The 27,105-nt window shown below is 44.4% G+C and overlaps 1 protein-coding gene across 1 annotated transcript in view; it reads right to left on the reverse strand.

The window, feature by feature from the left end:
* LOC140187990 (uncharacterized) overlaps window positions 1-27,105 on the reverse strand; it is a 71,435-nt gene that overhangs the window by 21,827 nt on the left and 22,503 nt on the right. The window contains exons 8-9 of the mRNA XM_072243857.1: window positions 13,337-14,082; window positions 4,172-4,333 (exon numbers count right to left, since the gene is read on the reverse strand). Coding sequence (XP_072099958.1) covers window positions 4,172-4,333; window positions 13,337-14,082 — 908 coding nt within the window. The remainder of the gene's footprint in view (window positions 1-4,171; window positions 4,334-13,336; window positions 14,083-27,105) is intronic.

The raw sequence follows: 27,105 nt of genomic DNA on the forward strand, positions 1-27,105 counted from the left end.
CAAGCACCAATAACACGGACACTGCTTGATATCTCATAGAGGTTAACAAGCTGCTCATGAAGGAGTCCCTTCTGTCTCTGGCCTGGAGATTGGACGAGTCAAATTTGCTGTTGATTGTCCAGGAGTGATGGAAGAATGTGCCAGGTTAAGGAGACAAGGGCACAAGGATGGGCTTGACAACTTGTCCTGATAGTTCATAAAGGCAGTCAGGGTTTCACATTCAACATGTTGGCATTCATTTCTAGAGGTATAGGATATGGAATAGAACAGAATATAAGAGCAGGGATGTGATGTTGAGACCCTATAAGGCACTCGTGAGACCACACTTGGAGTATTGTGTACAGTTTTGGGCTCCTTATTTTAGAAAGGATATACTGACATTGGAGAAGGTTCAGAGAAGATTAACGAGAATGATTCCAGGAATGAAAGGGTTACCGTATGAGGAATGTCTGGCAGCTCTTGGGCTGTATTCCCTGGAGTTCAGGAGAATGAGGTGGGGGGGGGGGGGGTAATCTCATAGAAACATTCAGAACGTTAAAAGACCTGAACAGATTAGATACGGCAAGGTTATTTCCCATGGTAGGGGATTCTAGGACAAGAGGATATGACTTCAGGATTGAAGGACGTCCTTTTAGAACTGAGATGCAGAGAAATTACTTTCATCAGAGGGTGGTAAATCTGTAGAATTTGTTGCCACGAGCAGTTGTGGAGGCCAAGGCATTGGGTGTACAGTATTTAAGGCAGAGATAGATAGGTTCTTGATTAGCCAGGGCATCAAAGGGTATGGGGATGACTGCAAGAATTGGATCAGCCCATGATTGAATGGTGGAGCAGACTCAATGGGCCGAATGGCCTACTTCTGCTCCTATATCTTATGGTCTTATGTTGGTTTGTTGACGTCACTCAGGGCAGTGTTATACTGTATACTCCAGGATGCCCATGCCTGGAAACTAGATTAGACCATTTTAATGCTAATCATGAAAATAAATAAAACTATATTTGAAGTGGATGGCATTGGCAACCTGGGTGAAATTATGCCAATGGGAAACTGGCATGGGCCAGACAAGAAGTTCATCAGTACCCCATGTTTTCTCAATATCATACTACACTTAACATTACCATTCACACAATATACACTCTGTAGCCATTTATTAGATATACCTGTACACCTGTTCATTAATGCAATTATCTAAATGGCCAATCATGTGGCAGCAACTCAGTGCATAAAAGCATGCAGGCATGGCCAAGAGGTTCAGTTTTGTTTAGACCAAACAACAGAATGGGGAAGAAATGTGATCTAAATGATTTTGACCGTGGAATTAGTTTTTGGTGCTAGATGGGGTGGTTTGAGTACCTCAGAAACTGCTGATCTGCTGGGATTTTCACACACAACAGTCTCCAGAGTTTACAGAGAACAGTGCGTAAAACAAAAAACATCCAGTGAGCGCCAGTTCTGTGGGTGAAAATGCCTTGTTAACAAGAGAGATCAGAGGAGGATGGCCAGACTGGTTCAAGCTGACAGGAAGGTGACAGTAACTCAAATAACCAAGTGTTACAACAGTGGTGTGCAAGAGAGCATCTCTGAACACATGGCACGTCAAGCCCCGAAGTGGACGGACTCCAGCAGCAGAAGACTATGAACAGACACTCAGTAGGTACAGGAGGTCAAGTGGCCACTGATTGTACATTCCTGGCCTACCCAACATAAACGGAAGCCCAATGACATAACTGAGTGTTGTGATGCAACCACAGTACGACCAGGGGTTGCTCGTACAAGCCCCTAGGGATTACTTCTCATTTCTCATTATTAAATACATCGCCTGAGTGACACTAGGACAGCTGACTACCAGCTCCTCCACACCGTAGTTGCTCATTGTCCTGCCGACATAAAGCAGCAGAGTTTTCCCAACTTCCTTGCACCAATGTTCAGGAAAATATCTGCAAGTATGCAGAGCAGGCGGTGGTGAAGATCTCCACGACCGAAACCCAGATAAAATCTTTGACATCCACTGTCTTCAAGAAGATGATGCTCATGTGGCTTTTGAACTCAAAGTTCAAAGTACATTTATTATCAAAGTGTGTATTCTATATACAACCTTGAGATTTGTTTACTTACACACAGCCACAAAACAAACCAACACAATAGAAGCCATAAAAAAGCTTGTCATACACCCAACCTGCAGAACAAAAGGCAAATTGTGCAAACAATACAGACAAATAACACTCAGATTGAAGTTCACAAAACTGAGTTCACAGCCATGAATCCAGTCACAGCCAATCCAGGATGCTGTCAGCTGCAGGCCACAGCCTCAGTTCAGTGCAGAGACGAGTAAACCTCACGAAGCAGTGAGCTGAACACTGGCCTTCACCCTCAATGCCCTCACCTTTTCAATCTGGTCCGGTGCTTAAATCAGTCAAATGCCGGGTCATTCCTTGCTCTCAGACTTGGGGCCTTACTGCCTCAATTCAACCCGGCACCTAAGTCGGTCAAGCCTCGGCTTGCTCTTCGCTCCAAGGCCTGCAGTGCCCTGGTCCTGCTGCTTCAAACCGCCTCCAAGTCCGCTCCAGCAGCAAGGCATGCTGGCTCACTGCTGGCTCCCGGTCCCAGGCCTTACTATTTCAATTCAGCCCCTACATGCCACTCCGCAATTGTCCTGCGACCTTCGAGACTCCAGTCACACTGTGAAAGTGCTGGGTCGTACAGGCGGTTCAAAAGCTCGACTCCAACAGGAAAGCTACGGACTACTGACGGCAGTGATAGTTTTGAGGAGAAGTGTGTGTAATTAAGTAGTCAATAGTCGTGTTTGCTGACAGCAAGTCATCACTGCACATCACCGGTGCCATCGTAAACCAGAATCCCCAGGTTCTAAAATTCACCAACACTCAGGACAATTTAACCTACCAAATCCTCTTGCTTGGACATGGAGAAGCATCTCTAATAAGAGATTTCTTAAAATGTATACTTTTTGATGAAGCTTTGATTACCTGCTTCCTAATGTGGCTCTGTGTCTGTATTTGCGGAATCCTAATCCTGTGAAGTTGTTTTAGGGGATTTTTTTTTATATAAAAACCATGTTAAGGATGGTAAAGGAACACAAAATTGTTCATGATTGGTGGTTGAATAATCCACCCAGTATCTCAAGAGTACCTTCACAGTGAGGAATCAGAAGGTTGCCTGGGGCTGTGAAGTAGTATTTTAGGAAGTAACTTTATGAAGATCTGAGAAACCAATCTCAGCAGGTGCCAGAGAGGACTCGATGGGCCAAATGGCCTAATTCTGCTCCCATGTCTTATGGAAAGATCAGTCCCTCACTGTCAGTGATTGCTTTGTGAAAACACCACAAATGTGTTTCTGGGGAAGAGATGCCTTTTATTTCCAGCCTTGTAAGTGAGAGAAAACACAGTAACAGTTATGGACAGAGATCAGATAACTGAGCCTTTATCTAAATGACAGTAAGTCTGCCTGACTGTTTCACTTTGTACAAGTGACAAATCAAACAGCAGAAATTTATATGGCCACTGTATGTTCCTGTTACACACTGCCAATCCACCTCTCCCGACACCTTGGTTATGAAATAATCATACAAACAGGATGAAAATTCCCTTTTCCTCTTGGCAGTGAGGATCCTGAATGAAAAATAACTCCTACCCAGTCCTGCCGTGCACTGTTTGGAAAGACTGCCTAGATCACACTAAGAAAGCAACAGGAAGCACAGCTTAAGAAAAGCCTCTCCTCCCTCATATACACTTTCCCCCCCATTGAAACTCCAGCTGTAGTCCATGGATATAGCCTCCCATCACAGACTCGTCTCACTGCCTAAATTCAGCTGGCTAGCAAACTCAGTCATATCCCTGTAATTTATAGTGTAAGACAAGGTTGGGTGTAAATAACGTGCAATCTCAAGGGGAAACAAGTCAAAATATTCACCCCGGTTAATTGAGGACGTTCCCTCAGTGCCCAGTGTCTCCCAAAGCACGAGACCTATTCGACCTCATTGTTTATCCACCCTCTTCTCTGTTGTGACTGGGTTAAAGACAGTGCATCAGATTGTCCTGGTCAAATTCCACTGACCTTCTCGCACAGTTAGATGCTCCACCCTGACAGTTCAGCCAACATTCTCTGATTCACTGACCGGTGATTGAATCAGTGACACCCAACACGTCCACTTACCCACTCTTCCACGTTCGGCCCCATCCCTACTTCAGCAAAGTTCTTATCCCAGATGATATTGGGCTTCCCATACTTCCATATTTTGTGCCGCACTCTTTGAGCGAAGAATGCAATGATACAAAACGTCAGCGCCACCAGAAACCCGCAGACAATGGCCACGGCCTATGGAAACAGACAGAAGTGGGATTAGCATCAGCTTGTTGCTGGATTATCAGAAATCACCAGGCATTCATTATTTTTTTTTTTTTTTTAAAGAGTATGAGGACACACAGTCTTCTTTTATTGTCATTTAGTAATTCATGCATTAAGAAATGATACAATATTCCTCCAGTGTGATATCACAGAAACACAGGACAGACCAAGACTGAAAAACTAACAAAAACCACATAATTATTACGTATAGTTACAACAGTGCAACAATACCATAACTTGATGAAGAACAGGCCATGGCACAGTAAAAAGTTAAAAGTCTCTTGAAGGTCCCACATCTCACGCAGACATGAGAAGGAAGAAAACTCTCCTTGCCATGCCTGACCACAGTCCGACTCTGAGTCGTCCGAAAACTTCAAACTCTGATCAGCCCTCCGACACCGAGTACCGAGCGCCATCTCTGCCGAACGCTTCGACCTCAGCCTCGGTCGCCAGCAGCAGGCAAAGCCAGGGATTTTTGGGCCTTCCCTCTGGAGATTCTCGATCGCACAGTAGCAGTGCTCAGCCTACATAGGTGAGCTTCACTTTCTCAGTCAGTACACGTGTTTGTCACTATCATTCCTCTGCTCTGTTCTGCACTCTCCACCTTGTTTTGTCTCTTTTTCTTTCTCACTCTGCTCCTCTCAGCCTGCTTTTGTTGTTCTTGCTTATTTTCCATCTCTCTGTCTCTGTCAATCACACTGTCTCACAACCACCGCCCCTATCCAATGCTAAGGAAGGAGGAATCAGTGACATCAATATGTGCCCCTGAATGCTAAAAACATCCCAAGGATCTTCGGGAGGGGTGGGGGGCACTGTCAAGCAAACTTGGTGCTGAGTTACATGAAAAAACACTAGGACTAAGGACCAACAGGCTGGCCCAGTTGTTCGAGGAGCACCCTAAAGGCAACAGAGGTAGAAGTGAAGAGGTTTAGGGAAAGAATCCCAGGTGAATGTCAACAGCAAAGCGATGGGATTCAAAGATATTGAAGAGGCCAGAATTGGAGAATACCAAAGACACAACACTTTTAAGGGCTATGGGAGATCACAGAAGTAGAGAAGGGTGAATCTACGGAGGGATTTGAAGATTGTGGATTACTGGAATAAGATTGACCTGACATTTTAGTTTTCTTTTTCTCTCCAAGTCTAAGCACACTCTGGACTGGGAGCTAATGGACAAGGACCCATATCCTACATTTTTAGCACATTTCACAACTTTAGGACTTCTCTCGGTCCTTCACAGCCAATATTGAGCTCGAGGGAACACGTGATCCAATATGATTTTGTTCTGAGATACAGCACCATAACAGGACCAAATAGCTCAACAGGCATATGCCACCCAATTTCACCCATTTGACCAGTTAACCTTCTAAACCACACATCTTAGGAATGTGGGAGGAAACCAGGACACCCAGAGGAAACATAATCGGTTTCGAAAATGTACAAACTCCTTCCAGACAGCTGCGGAATTGAACCTGGGTCTCTAGCACTGTAGCAGCGTTACACTAACAGCTATACTACCGTGCCGACCCAGTGAACATGTAAAGCAAGCTCCCACAAACAACAATGTTTAAATGGCAAGATTGGCTATTTAGGCGAAATTAATTGAAGGATACCTATCGACCCCAGGACACTGAGGAACTCTCATCTGCTTTGAAGAACAACTCTGCGGAATTTTTCGGGCCACCTTAGAAATCAAGTCAGACCCCTGGCTTGATGAACAGGGCAAAATTTGACCTCTCTGACTCTGCTGAATTCCCAATGAGACATGGACCCACAAACGTTTTGACAGAGGTGAACATGTTGCCCATCAAACTACGGATGAACTAAGGACCTTTTGTCTAAGATCATCATCGCTGTGTTTCTGATTTATTTTCAACAATTTTTTTTGTTTTCTTTAAGCTAAGAGCCTAAAATTCCCAGGTCTTTGGTGGCCCTGGGATACTCAAAGTGACCCATCTCTGATTTTTTTTCCCCCAGGATGATGATTGCTTTGGTGACTTTTCTGTTTGGAGAAGATCTGCCTGAGGTGGATTACAAGGCATGATCCCAGAGTTCAAAAGGTTAGGATCTCTTGACTTCATCCACAAAGTTAGGACAACACCTCCCTAGCATTGTACATCGAACTGATATGCAATAAAGCTCTGCATTTAGTCACAGCTGGGTCCATCCAGCATAGGGTAGGTAACACTGAGTGATCTCCCACCTCCAAGTGCCCTGCCACCTTCGACTTGAGCAGCCTCATATTCACCAACACTTCCGATACAAAGTTAGCTGAGAGAAATGTTCCAAAAGCACTAGTTTTTATTTCCCAGGGCTTTGCTCCCAGCCATCCCCAAAAGGTTAATTCCAGATCATTTCTGAGTTGCCCCAGGAGAGTTTGTGACATACAACTCAAACTCCAGGTTCACGTCTATAAACACCATTTAAATCTGCACACTTGATGGCTTGTATACCTCCAGTTACAGCCGACAACAGAGAATGCTCCCAGGCAAAGTAATATTTATATGCAACATTAACAGCAGGATTTCCAGTGCAAAGCTAACAAAATAAAAAGAACTCTCTGCCCTCAGTTCAGTCACGCAATGCGGCCGGTCACATGATTGCACAAAAGGCTTGTGTAGAACTGGAATTTATGTTACATCGTCAAAATCTCCAGGATGTCTGAAACCAAGTTGCAGAAAATTCAGAGCAGTAGTTGTTGCAATGCAGAAAGTATAGCAGCCAATCTGCACAGTAGATAGGGATGAGATAAAAACAGGAAATCATCACCACGTCTTTAATGGAGAATTATACAAAAATAATCACAAGACAGGGTGCAGGAGGAGATAGTAGGGCAGATTGACAAAGCGGGTTGACAGAGTGAGTGGGTTTTAAATTAGTATCTAACTGAATGGGGTGAGAGAGAGAGTTTAAAGGACATTTTACATGCGAGGTGAAGGTACAGCGATGAAAAGATTAGCATGGGAGGAGGTCTCAGGAAAAACAAAGGAGGAGAACACATAAACAAAGATAAGATTTTCAGATTTGAGATATTGTTTAACAGGGCAATGTATGGATAGATTGGCCAGAACTAGGCTAATGTCTGAATAGGACTTGGTGAGAGTCAGGACATGGGGCGCTGAGCAATTATCAAATTACCTTTTAAATTGTCATCATATTTTGGCTCGCGCACTCGTCTGGAGACTGTGGAATGCTTCTTTGAGTGAAAGTGTACGTGGGATTTGAGTTGAATCTCTCATCTGAAAGATGGCACCTCTGATACTGTAGCTCATCCTTAGTGTTGCACTGGGAGGGTCGGCCTGAAACACGTGCTCAACGTTCAGAGCCAAACTCAAATCCATGACTTTCTGAACTCGAGTGAGATGTTACCCAATATATCTTCCATTCTGCCAACCCTCTTCAAAGTGACTCTTAAATGACTTCTTTTGAAAAACAGTTAATTAACTGAGAATAAGTCTGTTTACTATATGGAATACATTTTCCACATAGTAAACAGGACATATATTCAGAAGAGAGGGAGGCCCAAAGTGAGGAAGCCCCTTGGATAGAAAGCATAAATGGAGGGGGGGGAAGAGGGGGGGAAAGAGGGGGGGGAGGGGGGAGGGGGGAAGGGGGGGAAGGGGGAAGGGGGGGGGAAGGGGGGGGGAAGAGGGGGGGAAGAGGGGGGGAAGAGGGGGGGAAGAGGGGGGGAAGGGGGGGAGGGGGGAAGGGGGGGAGAGGGAGGGGGGAAGGGGGGGAGAGGGGGGGGAGAGGGGGGGAAGAGGGGGGAAAGAGGGGGGGAAAGAGGGGGGGAAAGAGGGGGGGAAAGAGGGGGGGAAAGAGGGGGGGAAAGAGGGGGGGAAAGAGGGGAGGAAAGAGGGGAGGAAAGAGGGGAGGAAAGAGGGGAGGAAAGAGGGGAGGAAAGAGGGGAGGAAAGAGGGGAGGAAAGAGGGGAGGAAAGAGGGGAGGAAAGAGGGGAGGAAAGAGGGGGGAGACTCAACCCACAGAGCTGACACTTTCCTGCATTTTCTCTTTGCAATACTTCTGACTCCTCAGCATAGATGTTCCCACAAGAAATGGGAAGAGGAATGAACCATTTGGCCTCTTGTGCTGTCTCTCACACGGGTTACTATATCCCTTGATTCCATCCAGAACAGTACCCAGCGTTATGGTGTGCCTTTATGAAGAAACTACAAGGTGTGGCTTTTTAATGAACCATCTTTTATTTCTTTCACAGAATGAAGGCCTTTCTGGTAAAGTATTCATTGCCCAATCCCAATTCAACTACAGAGGGTGAGCTGCCTACTTGAGCAACTACCAGAAGCCATTTTGTGTGCTTGCTACTCTTGACCACCCGGGCAGTGAAGGTCCTGGATTTGGGAGGTGCCTCACATTGACCCAGACTAGCAACAGCAGATGACAGACATTGCATACATGCGCCCCACAGGAATTATCTTTTATGGTAGCGGGTAGGATGCCAAACAAGTAGGTCGCTTTGTCTTGGCTTCGTGAGAGCTTTGAATCTGCATTTATCTTTGTGAGCCTGGGTATTCTGTCATACTCCTGACCTGTGCCTTGTAGATGCTGGAAAGGCTTTGGGAGACTGAAAGTAAGTCATCTTTTACAGGACACCTAATCTTCAACCTAAAATTATTTATATGACCGGACAGTGTTGGACTAGGGCGTAAAATAGTTTATCTTGTAGTTTCAACCTCCTTTGTTTGCTTATAATTCTTATATAATCACCTATATACAGGCAATTGTTCAATGAATTTTCAGTAATTGCATAGCTGGTTCTCTATTTCCTAGAATCTTCTTAGCCTTTCAGCAACAGGTGTCAAGCCATTTGAATCTGGCTATGTCATAGGTCACATCTTAACCATAGACTGTGCTCTCTCTAGGCTGAACACAAGACAACCATGATTCCTTTCCTATCGCAAACACGAGGAATTCTGCAGATGCTGGAAATTCAAGCAACACACATCAAAGTTGCTGGTGAACGCAGCAGGCCAGGAAGCATCTCTAGGAAGAGGTACGGTCGATGTCTCAGCCCGAAACGTCGACTGTACCTCTTTCTAGAGATGCTGCCTGGCCTGCTGCGTTCACCAGCAACTTTGATGTGTGTTCCTTTTCTTTGCTCTTTTTGTTGTGTAATTAATATTTCAGTAATCTTTGAGTAATATTGTAAATATATTAAGCATTCTTTGTTTACATAATTCATTACTGGTTAGATGTAAAAAGTATGCAAATGGCATACATTATTATGGCACCATGTCATACATGCGCACCTCGCTAAAGGAAAGAAAGTGAGTACAGCCGTAGCCCGGGCTCCTGGGTTTTTCTTACGATTAATTTCTGGAGTTATAAACCAGAACACTTGTAAAATTTATAAAATGGTCATAACCACCAAGTTTTATGCCTCATTCTTGACTTCTGAAGAACCTACAGATCAATATCACCAGATCCAACAACAGTTAGATGAATCTGAACAATTAGTTTCTGTGAGTTGCTTCATTCATTTCCACAATAAATTCCCAAGAAAGTTGTGAAGCCTGACCAAAATTCCATCAAACCCCCTTTTCCTCCAATTTAAACGCCAGTGAGATGACAGCCAATTTCACGTATTCTCCACGAAGGTTTCTCCTTTCTCCATGGTGCTGAGACTACGAAAATTGCCCCGGCTGCTGTGCTCTGTGCCAGCTAAAATGATGAACTGATAAGAGAGGCTTTGGGCCTGCTCCAGGGTGCCGATCTGAGGACTCAATTTTGGTTTGGAATGTTGTTGTTTGCTTCGATCGTTTGTGTAATTTGTGTATTTTTTTCCTTTCTCTTGTGCATTGGGTGTGCATTGGGTCTTTTATCGTTTTTTTTCTTTAAGTGGGTTCTTTTGGGTTTCTTGCTTTGCGGCTGCTTATAAGCAAACAAATCTCAAGGTTGTACAGTATAATTTATACATTCTTTGATAATAAATGAATCTATCGATTTTTGAAAAAAAAATGCTGACAGAATCTCCGGAGAAGGTCTTCAAATTTTTCCACCTACAACCCCTGTCTGTACTCCTGTAATTTGAATACGGAAATTACAGCATCAACCTTCAATCATAAACTCCATTGGAGTGTTGATAAGAAGCCAATTTAATTCTACATTTATCTTAGTTGATTTTAATTCATTGGCAGTAGGTGTCACTGGCAAGGATAACATTTATTGCTGAATTTATCTATGCTTGCTAGATAATTTCAGGGTGAGGGTTGGTGGTAAGACTCAACAATATAGTGTGTGTGAAGCTACCTGTCATCCAGACTGGGCAAGCATGGCAGATTTCATTCTATGAACCAGCAGATTTTTAATTACTATCTAGAGATTCCACAGTCACCACTATTGAGGCCAGCTTTATATTTCAAACATTAATTATTTATTCATATTTTCACAGAGCTATAGGCTTGGTCAATAGGTCAGGTCTCCAAATTTAGCCACCATACCACAGTGCCCTATTGGTCTGATCCAAGTATCACTTGTGTATCGCTGACAAGTAGAACAGTGAAGGCTGGATCAGCAGGCTGACTCTCTCCCAAATGAGTCCTCAATCTGAAATACTAGTTTTGGTTTTTTCCCTCTTCACAGATGCTGCCTGACCAGTTGTGTATTTCCATCTTTCTCAAATTTCCAGCACTTGCAATACTTGTCGTTATACTGTCTGATATTGTCAACCATCTTTCCCAGCCTTAAAGCAAACAGACTCTTGCATCAGACTATTCCTGTTTGCCTGTCATTGTCCATCACTAGTCCCCTCCACATCAGATTTTTGAAATCTTAAATCACACAAAATTGTTTGAAGAATACAGCAATACTTTTGTGTTTCTTTGGTTTAGAGGTGTCTTCTAGAATTTTTACAAATTCATGGTGTTATGGTCAATCCCCAGGTTTGCTCCTGATCTCCAGGTAGCGATAAGAAACCCTGGGTCATTAAAAAATTGGAGGACGTTCTTTAAATCCTGGCCCCAGTTTTCTGGGGAATTTCTGTCATTATTCACCAAATGACTTAATACTTGGGTAAATCTGAAAAGAGGGTCATATCTGACTAACCTAACTGAAATGTATAATTTAAATGAGGCTATTGACTATCAAATGCTGTATTAAGGAGTTTCTATAGTTTCTATGCAATTGGGATTTCAAGAAGCATTCTATGTTTCCACAGGAGAGGTGTACTTTAAAAAAAAGCAAAAGCAGAGGGCAGGAATGTGGTCCACTTATCTGGATGAATGGAACTTCAGCTACATACTTGAAGTTCAACAGGGCCAAATCAATCTCTTGGACTGATCCTTTCACCACCTGAAGCATTCATTCCTGTATCACCAGTGCACCACATTGTGTGCACCATCTACAAGGTACTCCTAAAAGGTGTCTGTGTGTATATATATCTCCATTGAATTTTGGTCTTTTTTTTAAAATGGGTTCTTTCAGGTTTCTTGTTTTGTGGCTGCCTGCAAGCAGACAAATCTCAAGGTTGTATACTTTACATATACTTTGATAATAAATGTACTTTGAACTTTGAAGTACCTTTGCGGTTAGCACTATTGCTTTACTGCACCACTCACCTAGGGTTTCTCTCTCCTCTCCTCCCCCTCCCCCCCCCAGCTTTTAAATCTACTCCTCAGCTTTTTCCCTCCAGTCCTGCCTGAAATGTCGACTGTACTCTTTTCCATAGATGCTGCCTGGCCTGCTGAGTTCCTCCAGCATTGTGTGAGTGTTGACCATTGAGGGGGGTTGAATTCTCACCGCAGTCTGTAAGGAGTTTGTATGTTCTTCCTCTGACCATATGGGCTTCCTTGGGTGACGTTTCCTCTCACATTCCAAAGATGCATGGTTAGGGTTGGTGTCTTCTGGGCATGCTAAGTTGGCACCGGGAGCGTGGCGACATTTGCCCCAGCACATTCCTTGGACAGTGCTGTTCGTTGGTGCAAATGGCACATTTCACTGAATGCTCCGATATACATGTAACAAATAATGCTAATCCACAGTTGCTTGTCTGGACCTTTGCCAGCATTTCCCAGATTCATGATCTCTGCAGCCTAGATGAAGAGGGGGTTGGCACATGGAACATGACCATCTGATGTGTCCCTCCCAGAAAAACACAAGCTCGACTAGGAAATATTTCACTGCTCCTTCATCGCTGCTGAACCTTTGTCCTGCTACACCCACCCCACAGCTCTGAGGGAGTGTCTTGGTTATGCACGGACTAACTAGTGAAAACAACCTGCAGGACTGCAGTACACTTGCCTTATCATAAGGTGGCTGGAATGCAAACAGAAGGGAGTTATAATTCTGAAGCATTGATTCTTGAGTAACAGCTCCCCCCATCCCCAGAGCAGACTGTTCAGTTCCGGGCCTCAAGCCAAAGAAATGAGAAACAGGTCTTGGAGGACTTTGGGTTGAAAGGAATAAATTAGGAGGGAAGATGCATAAATAACACAGAGGGGATGATCCAACTGAATTGACTGATGTGGTAGAGAAAGACCAGCTATTTCCCCCAGTGAAGCAGCTCACAACAGAACCAGAGCCTGGCTGTTTAAGACTGCTGTCAGGATGAACGTTATCATGCAGAAAGGAGATATTTCTCTCCCACTTTCACTCCCAACCCCCACCCCACCACGTCCAAATACTGCAGATGCTGGGATTCACTTGAAGAATTTGAGAGTGATTGATAGATCCTTCTTATGTGATCATATCAAACAAGAAAGGAGCCAAAGAGATTAAACAGAGTGCAAATATAAATCAGCGGTGAATGGTAAGGAATGCAATGGTCTCCTCTTGCTGCCATGGTCCTTTGAGTCACTCAAAGAGCAGAACCATACCAAAAAGCTTTATAATATTTACAACGCAGTGCATTTGTGAACCAAGATGTTTTGAGGTCATGAAGATTTTCATATTTTACTCTATGCACAATTTAAAGCTCTAAGAAAGGCCAGGACACAGTAAGAGTAAAGTGTGACTCACCTCCTGAGGATCCACAACACAGTAGTGATAGAGATACTGGTTACCAATCATCAACCCTGCTCCTCCTGTATAGAACTGGCTGCATATCACTCTGATCTGGCTGTAGTACATAGACCCACCACCGCCAGCCGTGGGGTTCACGCCCATGATGTAAACGATACTGGCGATCAGCTCCATCCCACCCAGGATAGCGCTGAACACCAGCACCAACAGGTAAAACTTCCGACTCCTGGAGTTCTGGGACTTGCTGACACTGGTAATGAAGAAGGCCAGGACAATGATAAACGAGATCGCCGCCATTGCGATCATGAAGCCACTGGCTGCCCTGGGGTCAGTGACACCTCCACCATAACCATAGCCACCCCCCATCCCAGGATAATAGCTACCTCCTCCTAACCCAGGGTAGAAGCCACCACCTATTCCAAATCCTCCACCTATTCCAAATCCTCCACCATAGCCATAACCGTACTGCCACTGCAATGTAGACGCCACGCAGGCAAAAATAGCCAGGCACAAGATGATAACAATCCCTTCTAAAATGCGGACGATGCCAGGCGGGGAGCTCCACTTGTAAAAGTACTGCGGATTATCCTCAAAGTAGTAAGAGCCCGGTGGGGGCGAATGCACGTCAAATTCAAAGCTGCCCATCGAGGGTCTGTAGGCCACTGGATGGCTGTACTGGGTGGGGCTGTAAGCAGGGGGGCTGCCAAGGGGTCGACTCTCGTACATGGTGCTGGCAAAACGACCTAGGAGGAGGAAAAAAAAAATCACATCGTGACAGTGATCGCGGAACAGCCAATGCTAGCCTTACTGAAATGGAGCACTGTGCTCAGAACTCTACATATCTGATGAACACCTAATAATCAACCCAGGCTGACACCACTCAGCCAAACGCACTTTGAATTCAGACTCTCTCTGCTTCAGTTTACTCTTGCGTTTTAGATGCTGGGTGGGAGTGTTTACATGTCCGACTGGGGCATGCGCGCGAACACGGTTCCGATCACTATCACAAAGGTGAGACCTCAGGCTTCGAGATGGCACTGGAACGTGGCCTCATGCAAGACCAGGCATGTAGCACTTAGGGGCTTTGAAGCAGGGTTAAGAGTAAATCAGAACTGAGTACGAGTCATTCTTTGCTGGCCGCAGTGCACGTTTTAACTGTTTGTGGTGAGGTGTGTTAATAACCAGTCTGGTCACGATGCTTAAAAATTTCACGTGATCCAAGGCTCCATATATAGTACTGTGCAAACATCTGAGACACATGTATATGGCTAGGGTGCCCAAGACTTCTACATAGTACTGTATTTTTATGTATTGCACTGTACTGCTGCCACAATACAGAGAACTAATTTCATGACAGATGTGAGTGATGATAAACCTGATTCTGATATGGGTCTCTATAGTGGACTGAGAGTGGGAAGGGGGCAGGGAGAGGGGAACCATGGTTGGGAAAAGGGGAAGGGAGAAGGGAGGGAGAAACATTCTGCAATGTCTTGCTTGGAATCAAATGACCTTCCCTGCTGTCTCAGAGCTGGGTGCATCTGCGTCCACAGTCTTGGCACCTCTTGTCTGCCAACTACTCCACCCTCTCCCCATGGAGTCCCACCCTCATCATTCCCAACATCCTTTGCCCCCGCCAGATTTATAAACTCAATCTCCACTCTTCATTGACAAATGCACTACTGTGCGAAAGTCTTAGGCGCTACATACATGAACGAAAGCCCTGTCCTCCTGTAAGACCAGCTCAATAGCTCCGAGTCCTACCCAAGACTTTTGCACAGTGCTGTGTCTGGAGCTACTGAGATGGTCTTGAAGGAGGACAGGGCTTTCATCTGTATACCACACCCGAGTGAAGTGCAAGGAGAAAACCAGGTGTCTGGCCCTGGGGGAAGAGAGGCCAGGGGTTACAGAAGAGGGGCGGGAAAGGTAATCAGGGCAACCGTTAGATGGATTTAGAGGCAGGCTTGGGAGATTGGTGTTAAAATGGATGTGTTAGTCAAAGGTTATTAATTAATTTGGAAGGAACGCTGGGGTGGGAACTAAGAAAGGAGGGCATGATGGAAAGCTCGTCAATAAATGAACCAGAACAAGTCAGGCTGCTCAAAGGTTTTCAAGTCACACAGTAACAAAGTTAACAGGGCTGCTGAAACCTGGCACGGCAGGTTCAGAACAACACAACCCAATTTCTTACGGCAGCACCCAAATTAAGTAATTGTTTGGGCAACACACATAAAAGTTGCTGGTGAATGCAGCAGGCCAGGCAGCATCTCTAGGAAAAGGTACAGTCGACATTTCGGGCCGAGACCCTTCATCAGGACCGGAAACGTCGACTGTACCTCTTCCTAGAGATGCTGCCTGGCCTAATACGTTCACCAGCAACTTTGATGTGTGTTGCTTGAAATTCCAGCATCTGCAGAATTCCTCGTGTCAGTGTTTGGGCAGCCTGTTTGCGTAGGGAAAATTACTAATGAAACAGTGATCTTGTAAAATGGCGTACCCTGGGAACACAGATACTGCGAACATAGCATCAGTTGTTTCAGTACCATGTGATGACTGCTTGTGGGGGCGGGGGGGAGTTGGAGAAAGAGTGTACGTCAAAGGTGATCAGTCTCCTAGACCTAACGTTACGATGTTGGGTCCCTCAACCGATCCAGTGTAGTGAAAGGCAAGACCCTGGAAAGTGTTGTAAGACAGAGATACTTAGGGAGTGCAGATATATAGTTCCTTGAAAGTAATGACATGGGTAGACAGAGAGGTGAAGACGGCATTGGGCGTGCTTGCCTTTATTGGGTTGGCACTGAGTAGAGGAGCTGGGACATCGCGTTTCAGCTATGCAAGACGCTGGTAAGGCCACATCAGGAGTACTGCATACAACTCTGATCACCCTGCTATTGGAAGGACGTCATTAAGCATGGGTGGCGATACGTCTCTACCAAAGGAAGTGCAAGGTGCTCCTTCCCTCTGCTAGCCTGCAGGTCACCCTTGGACAAGGTGTAGCACTTGCATAACCACCCCCTCTCCAATGAAGCCATGGGAGCAGGTGGTGGATGTTCGTAGGAGCAGCTGGTGCACATCACAAGTCCAGGTTATTTGACCTCTGACACCAGGCAAACAGTCTCTGGAGAGCACTGATGACGGCTAGGGTCACGTGTCTTACAAAAACAATCTCCAGAAGGCAATGGCAAACCACTTCTGTAGAAAAAAAATTGCCAAGGTCAATCGTGGTTTTGAAAAATTGTATTTTGTAGATGGCACATATTTCAACCATGTTCAGAGGAGCATTTCGGGAGGTTGAAAAGGTGCCAGTCACATTGGCTGCTTTGTCCGAAATGGGGATACGCTTTTCCAGTGTCGTTAAGTGTTGCTTTCGTCTAGAGAAGTGGATATAATTTCATCCTTCTCCTGATCTGCGGCTTGTAGATGATGCCAAGAATTTTGGAAGTCAAGAGGTATGTTACTTGGTGCATAAGTCTCTAAGCTATCCAGTAGAGTTTCTAGTGAATAGTAATGCTTATCCCCAGGATATTGAGGGTGAGAGACCCACCTATGGTAACATTAAAGATGAAAGGTGATAGTTTTGATCTAGATGTTATTATATAAGCCACTTCGATGAGAAAGTGGAAGGGCGGGTTAGAAATTTTGCAGGTAACACCAAGATTGATGCAGTTGTGGGTTGCGTGAGGGTTGTTGGGATATTGACAGGATGAGGAGCCGGGCTGAGATGCGGCAGATGGAATTCAACCCAGAAAAGTGTGAAGTGATTCATCTTAAATGGTTGAATTTGAAAGCAAAGTACAGGGTTAATGGTTAATTTGCAGCAGTGTGGAGGAACCGAGGGATCTCGCGGTCCACGTCCATAGATCTCTCAAAAGTTGTTGCGGAAGTTGATAGGGTTGTTAAGCAGGCATATGGTGCGGTGGCCTTCACTAGTTTGGGATTGAGTTCAAGAGTTATAGTTCCAAGTCCTGGTTAGACCACACTTGGAACATTGTGTTCAGTATAGAAAAGGATGTGGAAAATTTAGAGAGGGCGCAGGAAATTGACTAGAACGCTGTCTGGACTAACGACCATGTCTTATGAAGACAGGTTTAGCAGATAGCGGTTTTCTCTTTGGCGCATAGGTGAATGTGAGGTGACTTGATGGAATCTACAAGATGATTAGAGGCATAGATAGTGGATTGTCAGAGACTTTTTCCCCAGGGAAGAAATGATTAATACCAGGGACAATTTTAAAATGACTAGAGGAAAGTATGGGGGGGGGGGGAGCGTCAGAGGTAGGATATGTTTTTTTTTTCTTTTTAAAAACAAAACAGAGTGGTATGTATGTGGAACGCCCTGCCAGGGTAGTGCTCAAGGCTAATATATTAGCGGCATTTAAGAAACTCTTAGATAGGCATGTGGATGATAGAAAAAAAAATAGAGGTTATTTATGTAGGAAAGAAGGGTTAGATTGATCATGGAGTAGGTTAAAAGGTCAGCATAACGTTACGGGCCGAGTGGCCTGTACTGTGCGTTAATGTTCTAAACAGGTAAATGCTGTCCGGTTTTATTGCATACAGGCACGCGCTGCTTCAACGTCTGAAGAAATGCAAATAGAATTAACAATTATGCATGATATTAACGCTCCGGGGATTTGATCAATTAGGACAGTTTAAGCAGAGATACACGAAAGCTAGTGTTAAATTTCGGAACTATAGAGGACACATTCCCATATTCTCTCGCATTGTCCTTTACGACAGCATGTGTCGCCGGGGTGGGGGAAACTATTTAAATAACAAATCACGTGCTTCAAACCTGAACTAAACAAAACATATTTTCCCAAAAATCAATCCTTAACAATTTCTCCTGCGATTTACACCTTCCCCCAGCTCAACACACATTTAGACGCGTTGCACAAATTAAAGAGCTTTTATTCAGGGTGATTAGACTGAGAAACACGTAATGTTTTACCAAGGTGTAGGGTTCCTTACTCCGTACACCCTTTTGCTCTCTGCAGACCGCAGACTTCCTCCCACAAGCTTCACCGGATTATTCACCTTCAGTTCAATTCCACTTGCAATTACCTTGCACGTTTTTTGTTCTCAAAGTTGAATTTAATCAACACACAACTTCCGAAAGTAGTAATATAAAAACATCTTTTTGAAGTGTATGAGATCGTCTGTGGAATGAGAGAGTTGCAAAACGGAGACCTAACGAGTGCCTTACCTTTAAATCCTCAATCCGCTCACCGGGTGTGGTGTCTGGAGTTCTCGCTTTACGCGATTTATTCTAAAACCTATCTCTGTACTGTTTTCTCTCTGTCCCTCCTCTCTCTCTCTCTGAATCCAGAAAGATTTCCACTGCCACTCGGTGTCTCAGGATCCCGAGAGTTAATCTAACCACCCATTTGTCCACGCTCTCCCTCTACGTTGGCTTCAGCCGTACGGTTTCAGCCAGTTACTGAGAGGGAAAAATGGCAGCGAGGCGGTTTAATCATTCATCTGTGATAAACAAACTGCACTCAAAGAAAGGGCGAAAGTTCAGCTTCATTAACTCCGACTGCTCTTACTTGTAACAGCGCCTTTCGCTGTGAAATCGGTGGAAGTGATTAAATTAAAACCCCTCAGCGCTATTGGGCAGAACAGGAAATGGCAAAAAACCTACCGAAACTAGTTGAAAATTCACCTCTCCTAACCGAAACTTGCGAAACATTCCCTCAATGATCAGCCCTCACTGATTTGTAGTTTTTATGCCGCAGAAACTGAGTTAACAATGCATGTTTGATTACTGATATGAGTCAAAGTGCTAATAAAAAGAAACAGTTGGATCAAAGAGTGGCTTTCTACTACAAACACATTTGCAAACAGAGGAGGGCAAACACGTTTCAGGGCTGCCTCAGAAAGGACGGTCGAAGTAGGAAATCCGAAATTTAAAAGGAAATGCTGAGATACTCAGCAGGTTAGGGAGCAGCTGTGGACAGACAATTAACATTCCATAAGACATAGGAGCAGAATTAGGCCATTTGGCCCAAGTCCACTCTACCATTCCATCGTGGCTGTTTTATCATCTCTCTCGACCCCATTCTTCTGCCTTCTTCCCATAATCTTTGATGCCTTACTAATTAAATACCTATTACCCCTCCGCCCCACTTTACATACATACAATGACTTGGCCTCCACAGCGGCCTGTGGCAATGAATGCCACAGATTCACCACCCTCTGGCTAAAGAAATTCCTCCTCTATCTGTTCCAGCGGTTGCCTTTCTATTCTGAGGCTGTGCCCTCTCATTTTAGACTCTCCCACTATCCCCTGCACTTTCACTCTGTCTAAGGTCCTTCAATATTCAGTAGGTGCTTAATATATACCGACTGCAGATGCAACTTCCAGGCCAGTGACTTCTCATCAGAAGGCCATCCACTAGCAATGTTGACCCCATTTCCCTCTCCACAATTTAGCCTGACCTGTGGAGTGTTTCTAGTGCTTTCTGTTTTTCTTTTAAATATTCTTCTTCCTCAGTATTGAGGATGACGTGCTTCCAGTCTGAGTGACTGAAGAGACCTGTGCAGGAATCGTGGTGTGATTCTGGGGTGAGATCTTTGCCCGCTGGTGGTTGAGGAGGCTCCTTGGGGTATGGTGGTGGTGCAGTAGAAGGGCAGTTGGAGCTGGTAGTGGATTGTTCCAGTGCTAATCCACAAGTTGAGCTTCGCCTCCACATGTGCCCAGAGGGATTTCAAGTGCTCATTGCTTTCCTGGATGCCTCACCCTCCCGGGCTAGCGACTTCCTTGAATCAAAGAGGACATCGTGACTTTCCAAGAAGAGCTTTCGCTGCCATCTTGGAAATTTCTCGCCACTTTGGAACGCTGAGCAGTGTGTCTGGTGTCAGATATGTCACACACCCACCATGATCAGAGCCTAGAAGCTGGAGAAGAGTGCCAGTGGATTAGTAAATGAGGTGGCATTTTGGAGCGGTTCGTTAGTGGGTTAGTGTGACACTATTACAGTGACAGTGACCTGGGGTCAAATCTACCGCTGATTCTAAATGGTTCGTATGTTCTCCCCATGACCACATGGGTTTCCTTTGGGTGCTCCAATTTCCTCCCACAGTCAGTCCTTCCTGCTTTCCATCTTTTTATTGATTTAAAAAGAGCATATATACAAACAAGAGGAGAATTATCTCAAGTCAAGTCAAGTCAAGTCACTTTTTATTGTCATTTCAACCATAACTGCTGGTACAGAACATAGTAAAAATGAGACATCGTTTTCCGGGACCATGGTGCTACATGAAACAATACAAAAACTACACTGAACTACGTAAGAAAAAACACAAAAACTACACTAGTCTACAGTCCTATCCAGGACTGCATAAAGTGCACAAAACAGTGCAGGCACTACAATAAATAATAATAAATAATAAACAAGACAATTGGGACAGTAGAGGGTATAGTAGGTTGGTGTCAGTCCAGGCTCTGGGTATTGAGGAGTCTGATGGCTTGGGGGAAGAAACTGTCACATAGTCTGGTCGTGAGATCCTGAATTCTTTGGTGCCTTTTGCCAGATGGCAGGAGGGAGAAGAGTTTGTATGAGGGATGCGTGGGATCCTTCATAATGCTGTTTGCTTTATGGATGCAGCGTGTGGTGTAAATGTCTCTAATGGCGGGAAGAGAGACCCTGATGATCTTCTCAGCTGACCTCACTATCTGCTGCAGGGTCTTGCAATCCGAGATGGTGCAATTTTCGAACCAGGCAGTGATGCAGCTGCTCAAGATGGTCTCAATACAACCTCTGTAGAATGTGGTGAGGATGGGGGAGTGGGAGATGGACTTTTCTCAGCCTTCACAGAAAGTAGAGACGCTGCTGGGCTTTCTTTGCTATGGAGCTGGTGTTGAGGGACCAGGTGATATTTTCCGCCAGGTGAACACCAAGAAATTTGGTGCTCTTAACGATCTCTATGGAGGAGTCATCGATGTTCAGCAGAGAGTGGTCGCTCCGTGTCCACCTGAAGTCAACAACCTTCTCTTTTGTTTTGTTTACATTCAGAGACAGGTTGTTGGCTCTGTACCAGTCCGTTAGCCGCTGCACCTCCTCTCTGTATGCTGACTCATCATTCTTGCTGATGAGACCCACCACGGGTCTCATATCTCAAATATATATATTAATAACAATACAAACAGAAAGTGAAATAGACATTATCAAAATCACACATAGTATTAAGCTAATATGTAGTATATAATAAAAAAGAAGACAGCTAATTCTCCTCTTATCAATTCATGGAGAGAGAAAAAAAACTTTAAATTTTTAAATGAAGAAGAAAAAAAACCCACTACACCATATGAGAAAAGGAAAAAAAAAAGGACTGGGCAGTCCATTCTGAGGATATGACCAAAAAAAAAGGAAAGACTTTCTGATCAAATCTAAAACTTCGAAAAAAATAATTGGAAGAGTAATAAATCAAATCAAATGAAAATATTGAATAAAAGGTCACCAGATTTGCTCAAATTTAAAGGATGTATCAAATGTCCGACTTCTTGTTTTCTCTAAACTTAAACAGGACATAATGGAGGAAAGCCAATAAAAGACAGTAGGTGGATTACAATTCTTCCTCCTCCCACATTCCAAAGATTATGGGCTAGTAGTCACATGGGTGTAATTGGGTGCCGCGGACACGTTGAGTCAGAAGGACCTGTTATCGTACGGCATTTTTAAATAAAATGAAATAAATTCTTTGCTGAGGCAGCATTGGTAGTGGTTTTTTCATTCTGAGTTGTCCCTGTCTCCAAAGGATACAGGAGGGTGGGGGAGGGGCCGCTGGTGCTTGGTGACCATGAACTTGGTGCCATATTTTTGAAGGGTGTGGTACATTCTATTATCAATGAGAGGCGGCTCCCTGGGTAATTGATCCATGTTAACCAGGGTCTTCTCTTGGATCCGAATTGTCAGGAGGAGGGATAGTGTGCACCAAGAGGATGGGCTGTTGGAGGATCTTTGCCTCCCAAATTTTTCATGTAAGTTTTGCTTCTTATCCATCTCAGGAGAGCTCGGTGCCCGTGTGCAGAATGATGGTGCCACCCGGGCACTGTAAACCGATGGCTGAGTTTGGCGCAGGCTTGGACCTGAAACTGTTTTCCGCTCATGGTATGATTTAGTTCCACTGCGGTGTTGGAGCTGGGAAGCAGTTATCCAGTGAGGACTGGTGCCGAGGCACAGCTTTGGTTGATTCCAGTTTGCACTGAGGTAGTGCCTTTGAGGAGGATGATGGCTCACATGGAACACCAAGAGAAGCTGGTGAACTTCAGAGGACAGCCACAGTTGAGAAGCATCTTCCACAATCCTGCTTCTACTGATGGATGTGAAGACCCTTGAGATGTCAGAAAAGGCCATGTTCCTACTTTTTTCTTGGCTTGTTCACTTGCTGGAGATGATGTCCATTGTCCCTCTTGATAGAGGAGCTGGCATTGTGATACTGAAGCAGCTGTTCAGCCACTAGGACGGGGTGGATTTTGGGGTATTGCCGATCCAAAGGCTTCAACTAATGACCCAGAGAAGTGAGTTCATACACAAACAAGAGAAAATCTGCAGATGCTGGAAATCTGAGCAACACACACAAAATGCTGGAGGAACTAGAAATGTTGACTATTTACTCTCTTCCACAGATGCTGTCTGGCCCACTGAGTCCTCCAGCATTTTATGTGAGTTCATACTCCACCTTGGAAGTTGTGGAATTTGAATTCAGTTTAGACCTGAACTTTTAAAAAAGCACACATCTATCCACCCTTTTATCCTTTCACTTACTCTAGGGTGCCTTTAGTTCTCTAGGTTCAGCCAGTTACTGGGAGTGCATATGGTTCAGTAATGCCTTTGAGATGAAAACCTGCTCTCCTTACCCAGCCTGGTCCATAGGTGACACCTAACCCGGCAATGAGGTTGACTCTTAAATGCCTCTCAAGAAAGTGCTCAGCTCAAAGGAATTGAAGGAGAGGCAACCAATGATCGCTTTGACATTGATGCAAATGAATCAATGGGCAGAGTGGGAGCTTTCACTGTCATTGCCACAACTGGACTTGGTTCCTTTCTTAGAACCCACAACTGAAGGAAAGGAACAACATACAGATGCCTGAAAGCTACGGACCAACAAGAAACTTGTGACCTAACAGTGAGATGAATGGATTATTTAGTGCTGCTAAGACCATTTACTGTCCAAGTACTTTCTACAGAGGGGGCTGGGAGAGAGGTCAGACAGGGACCGAGCACTGGAAGGAGATCTTTGACGAACACCATTGAGACTCTGCCTTTGATGAGAACACCCTTGACCCTGTGCTACCCCCTTACAACCTCGGTACTCCCCCAGGACTGAAATTGGATAGGGCATCCAAGAACTAGAGAACATCAAGCAACTGAATTAGACAAAGTGAATTTCTAAATCCACAAACACAGAAAATCTCCAGGGAATCGTGAAAAAAACACAGACCCACTTATCTAAGCAACACACATCAAAGTTGCTGGTGAAGGGTCATCCTGACGAAGAGTCTCAGCCTGAAACGTCGACTGTAACTCTTCCTAGAGATGCTGCCTGGCCTGCTGCGTTCCACCAGCAACTTTGATGTGTGTTGCTTGAATTTCCAGCATCTGCAGATTTCCTCGTGTTTGCGTATCTCCTTATCTAGTTTGTGATAATTTCCCTAACACATCCAAAATGCTGGAGGAACTCAGCAGATTGGGCAGCATCTATGGAAAGGAATAAAGAGCCAAAACCCTTTATCAGGACTGGAAAGGAAGGGGGAAGAAGTCAGAATAAGAAGATGTGGGTGGGGAAGGGGAAGGAGTACAAGATGGAAGGTGATCGGTGAAACCAGGTGAGGAGGAAGATTAAATGGTGTGATTTCTCTAATCCTTCATAAATACTCATTTAAATATTTTCTCTAGTTATTTCAAAGTTGTCAATCAAAGATCCTGAAGGTGAAGTAACACCTCAGAGTACTGCACAGTAATCTCTGAGTCAAAAGGTTGTGAGTTCAGTTCTTACCCCGGAGAGCTGAGCACAAGAGCCTGTACTGATGTTCTAGCACAATACTGAATGAAGGAGCGCTGTGCTGTGAGAGCTGCCTGCCGTCTTTCAGATAAGATGCTAAATCATCTCTCTGCTGTGAAGTATGTATTAAAGTTCCCATGACATGGTCTTGTTTTCTTGGGTCAATATTAATGTGGCAAAAAAAAAGATTTTAAAAAAGCATTAAAACCCTGATAATCTGCTATCTTGTAACTCAGAAGTCACGATTGTTTGGCACCAGCTTCACCTTTTCCCATTTCCTGCATGTCCCTTAAGTCACTGGGACCTTGTTTGCTATGTTTCTTTAAATACACTGGCTGCTGTTTCGTGTGTTCCCTTTAGACTTGCTCAAACCCCATCTCTCATGTTTTATTAAACACACTGGGACCCTATTTATTGCACTCACTTTAAACTCATTTGTGTTCTGTTTCTCCAACTGTGTTTAATCACACCAGGTTCAATGGAAAATTGGTTATATTGCTGTGTAACCTCTTAAAACAAAAGTGAACGAAAGGTGTGTTGGGTTATTATTGGAATAATATTCAATGGTCCAGCAAATCTGCCCACTTGGCACCTCCAAAGTCCCAAAATCACTGGGTTATTGGAATTTTACTGTATTTGGTCATTGCCGTTTGTGGGATCTTGCTGTGTGATCTGATTTACATTACAACAGTAGCCACACCATTGATATGCGATTGGCTGCCCAGCCCTTTCACAGGAGAGTTGGGAATGGCACTATGAGGAAGCTAGTCTTTCTTACAAACTCTTTCTTTGTCTCTCACCCCTCTCTCTTTCTCCATCCCTTGACTCTTTCATGTAGAAATACTCAGCTCTCAGCCTATTCTGAAACGGAGCTCTTTTCTATCATGTTGATTTTCTTGGAGTCTTTTCAAGGGCCACTTCAACAAACTCTGTGCAGAGTCACCAAAGCTGGACTCAGCATTCGTGTGCTTGGTCGAAACCTTACACATGAGTAATCCTTCTACCGCTCAGGGCCTGAACGTGCCTGGAGTTGACCTTAAACCAGTGGATGAGGTCGCATTGAAAGCAAGTGCAGATTACACACAGTTGTTTTGATTGTGACCTAATCCACTGGTTTAATGTCAACTACAGCATACTCAGGCCCTGAGCAACAGGTGTGGGTGGCAGTGTAATGCTTTTGCCTTTGAATTACTGTCAGTTCAAATTAACAAGTGGGACAGTTTGAAAATTTAGTTACAAGACAGGAGATAAAGCAGGTGGACTCTTTGAGCCAGCTACACCCCTCATCAAGGTCACGACTGACCTACCTCAGCTCCATTTTCCTGCACTGATTCCCTGAGTGTGTTAAACCTCCGTTTTCAACAAACTCAATGACCTAGTCTCCACAGTTCTCTGGGTTAGAGACTTCCAAAAGTTCACCATCCTCTGTGAGAAGAAAGTTTCCTCATTACAGACCTAAATAGTCTCCCCCTCATCCATCATCAATGAACCCCCCCCCCCCCCCCCCACCATCCAGGCCAGGCTCTCTTCTTGCTACTACCACCGGCAAGAGTCACAGGAGTCTCAGGTCCTACACCACCAGGTTCTGGAGCAGTTATTAACCAACCATCAGGCTTCTAATCCAGTGTGGATAATTTCACTCACCCCAACTCTGCATTCTACCACCTACAGATTCACTTCTAAGGACTCGACAACTCATATTTTCAGTATTATTTTTATTTCTTTTTTTTTTGTAATTTATTTTTTATCGAAGTTCGTCATCAAACAAACATTTCCATAAGATGTGTTTCACATTTTGTCTTCTTTCCACAATGGTTATCTGTCAGTCTTTGTTTATGTACAGTTTAAAAAAAAATTAAATTCTATTGTGTTTTTTTATTTTCTTGTAAATGCCTGCAAGAAAAGAAATTCAAGGCTGTATATGGTGAAACATACGTAACCAGTGTGCAGAAGACAACAAACTCTACAAGTACAAAAAAAGGAAAAGGAAATAAATAAATAAATAAATAAACTATAAATATCGAGAACATGAAATGAAGAGTCTTTGAAAGTAAGTCCATTGGTTGTGGGAACATTTCAATGATGGGGCAAGTGAAGTTGAGTGGTTATCCCCTTTGGTTCAAGAACCTGATGACTGAGGGGTAATAACTGTTCCTGAATCTGGTGTGTGAGTCCTGAGGCTCCTGTGCCTTCTTTCTGGTGTTAGCTGTGAGAGGAGTGCATGACCTGGGTGGGGAGGCTCCCTGATGATTAATGCTGCTTTCCTGCAACAACGCTCCATGTAGATGTGCTTAGTGGTGGGAAAGGCTTTACCTGTGATGGACTAGGCTGTATCCACTACTTTATGTAGGATTTCTCATTCTAGGGCGTTGGCGTTTCCATACCAGGCTGTGATGCAGCCAGTCAATATACTCTCCAACACATACCTATAGAAGTTTGTCAAAGTTTTAGATGCCAAATCTTCGCAAACGCCTAAGGAAGTCGATGTGCTGCTGTGCTTTCTTCATAGTTGCACTTACAAGGACAGGTCCTCCGAAATAACAGCAGCGAGGAATTTAAAGTTTTTAACCCTCTCTACCTCTGATCCTCTGAAGAGGACTGGCTCATGGATCTCTGGTTTCCTTCTCCTGAACTCGATAATCAGCTCCTTGGTCTTGCTGACATTAAGTGAGAGGTTGTTGCTGTGGCACGACTTGGCCATATTTACATTCTCCCTCTTATATGCAAATTCTTCACCACCTCTGATGCACAGTGATGTCATCA

The sequence above is a fragment of the Mobula birostris genome, chromosome 26 (assembly GCF_030028105.1).
Source record: "Mobula birostris isolate sMobBir1 chromosome 26, sMobBir1.hap1, whole genome shotgun sequence".
NCBI lineage: Eukaryota > Metazoa > Chordata > Chondrichthyes > Myliobatiformes > Myliobatidae > Mobula > Mobula birostris.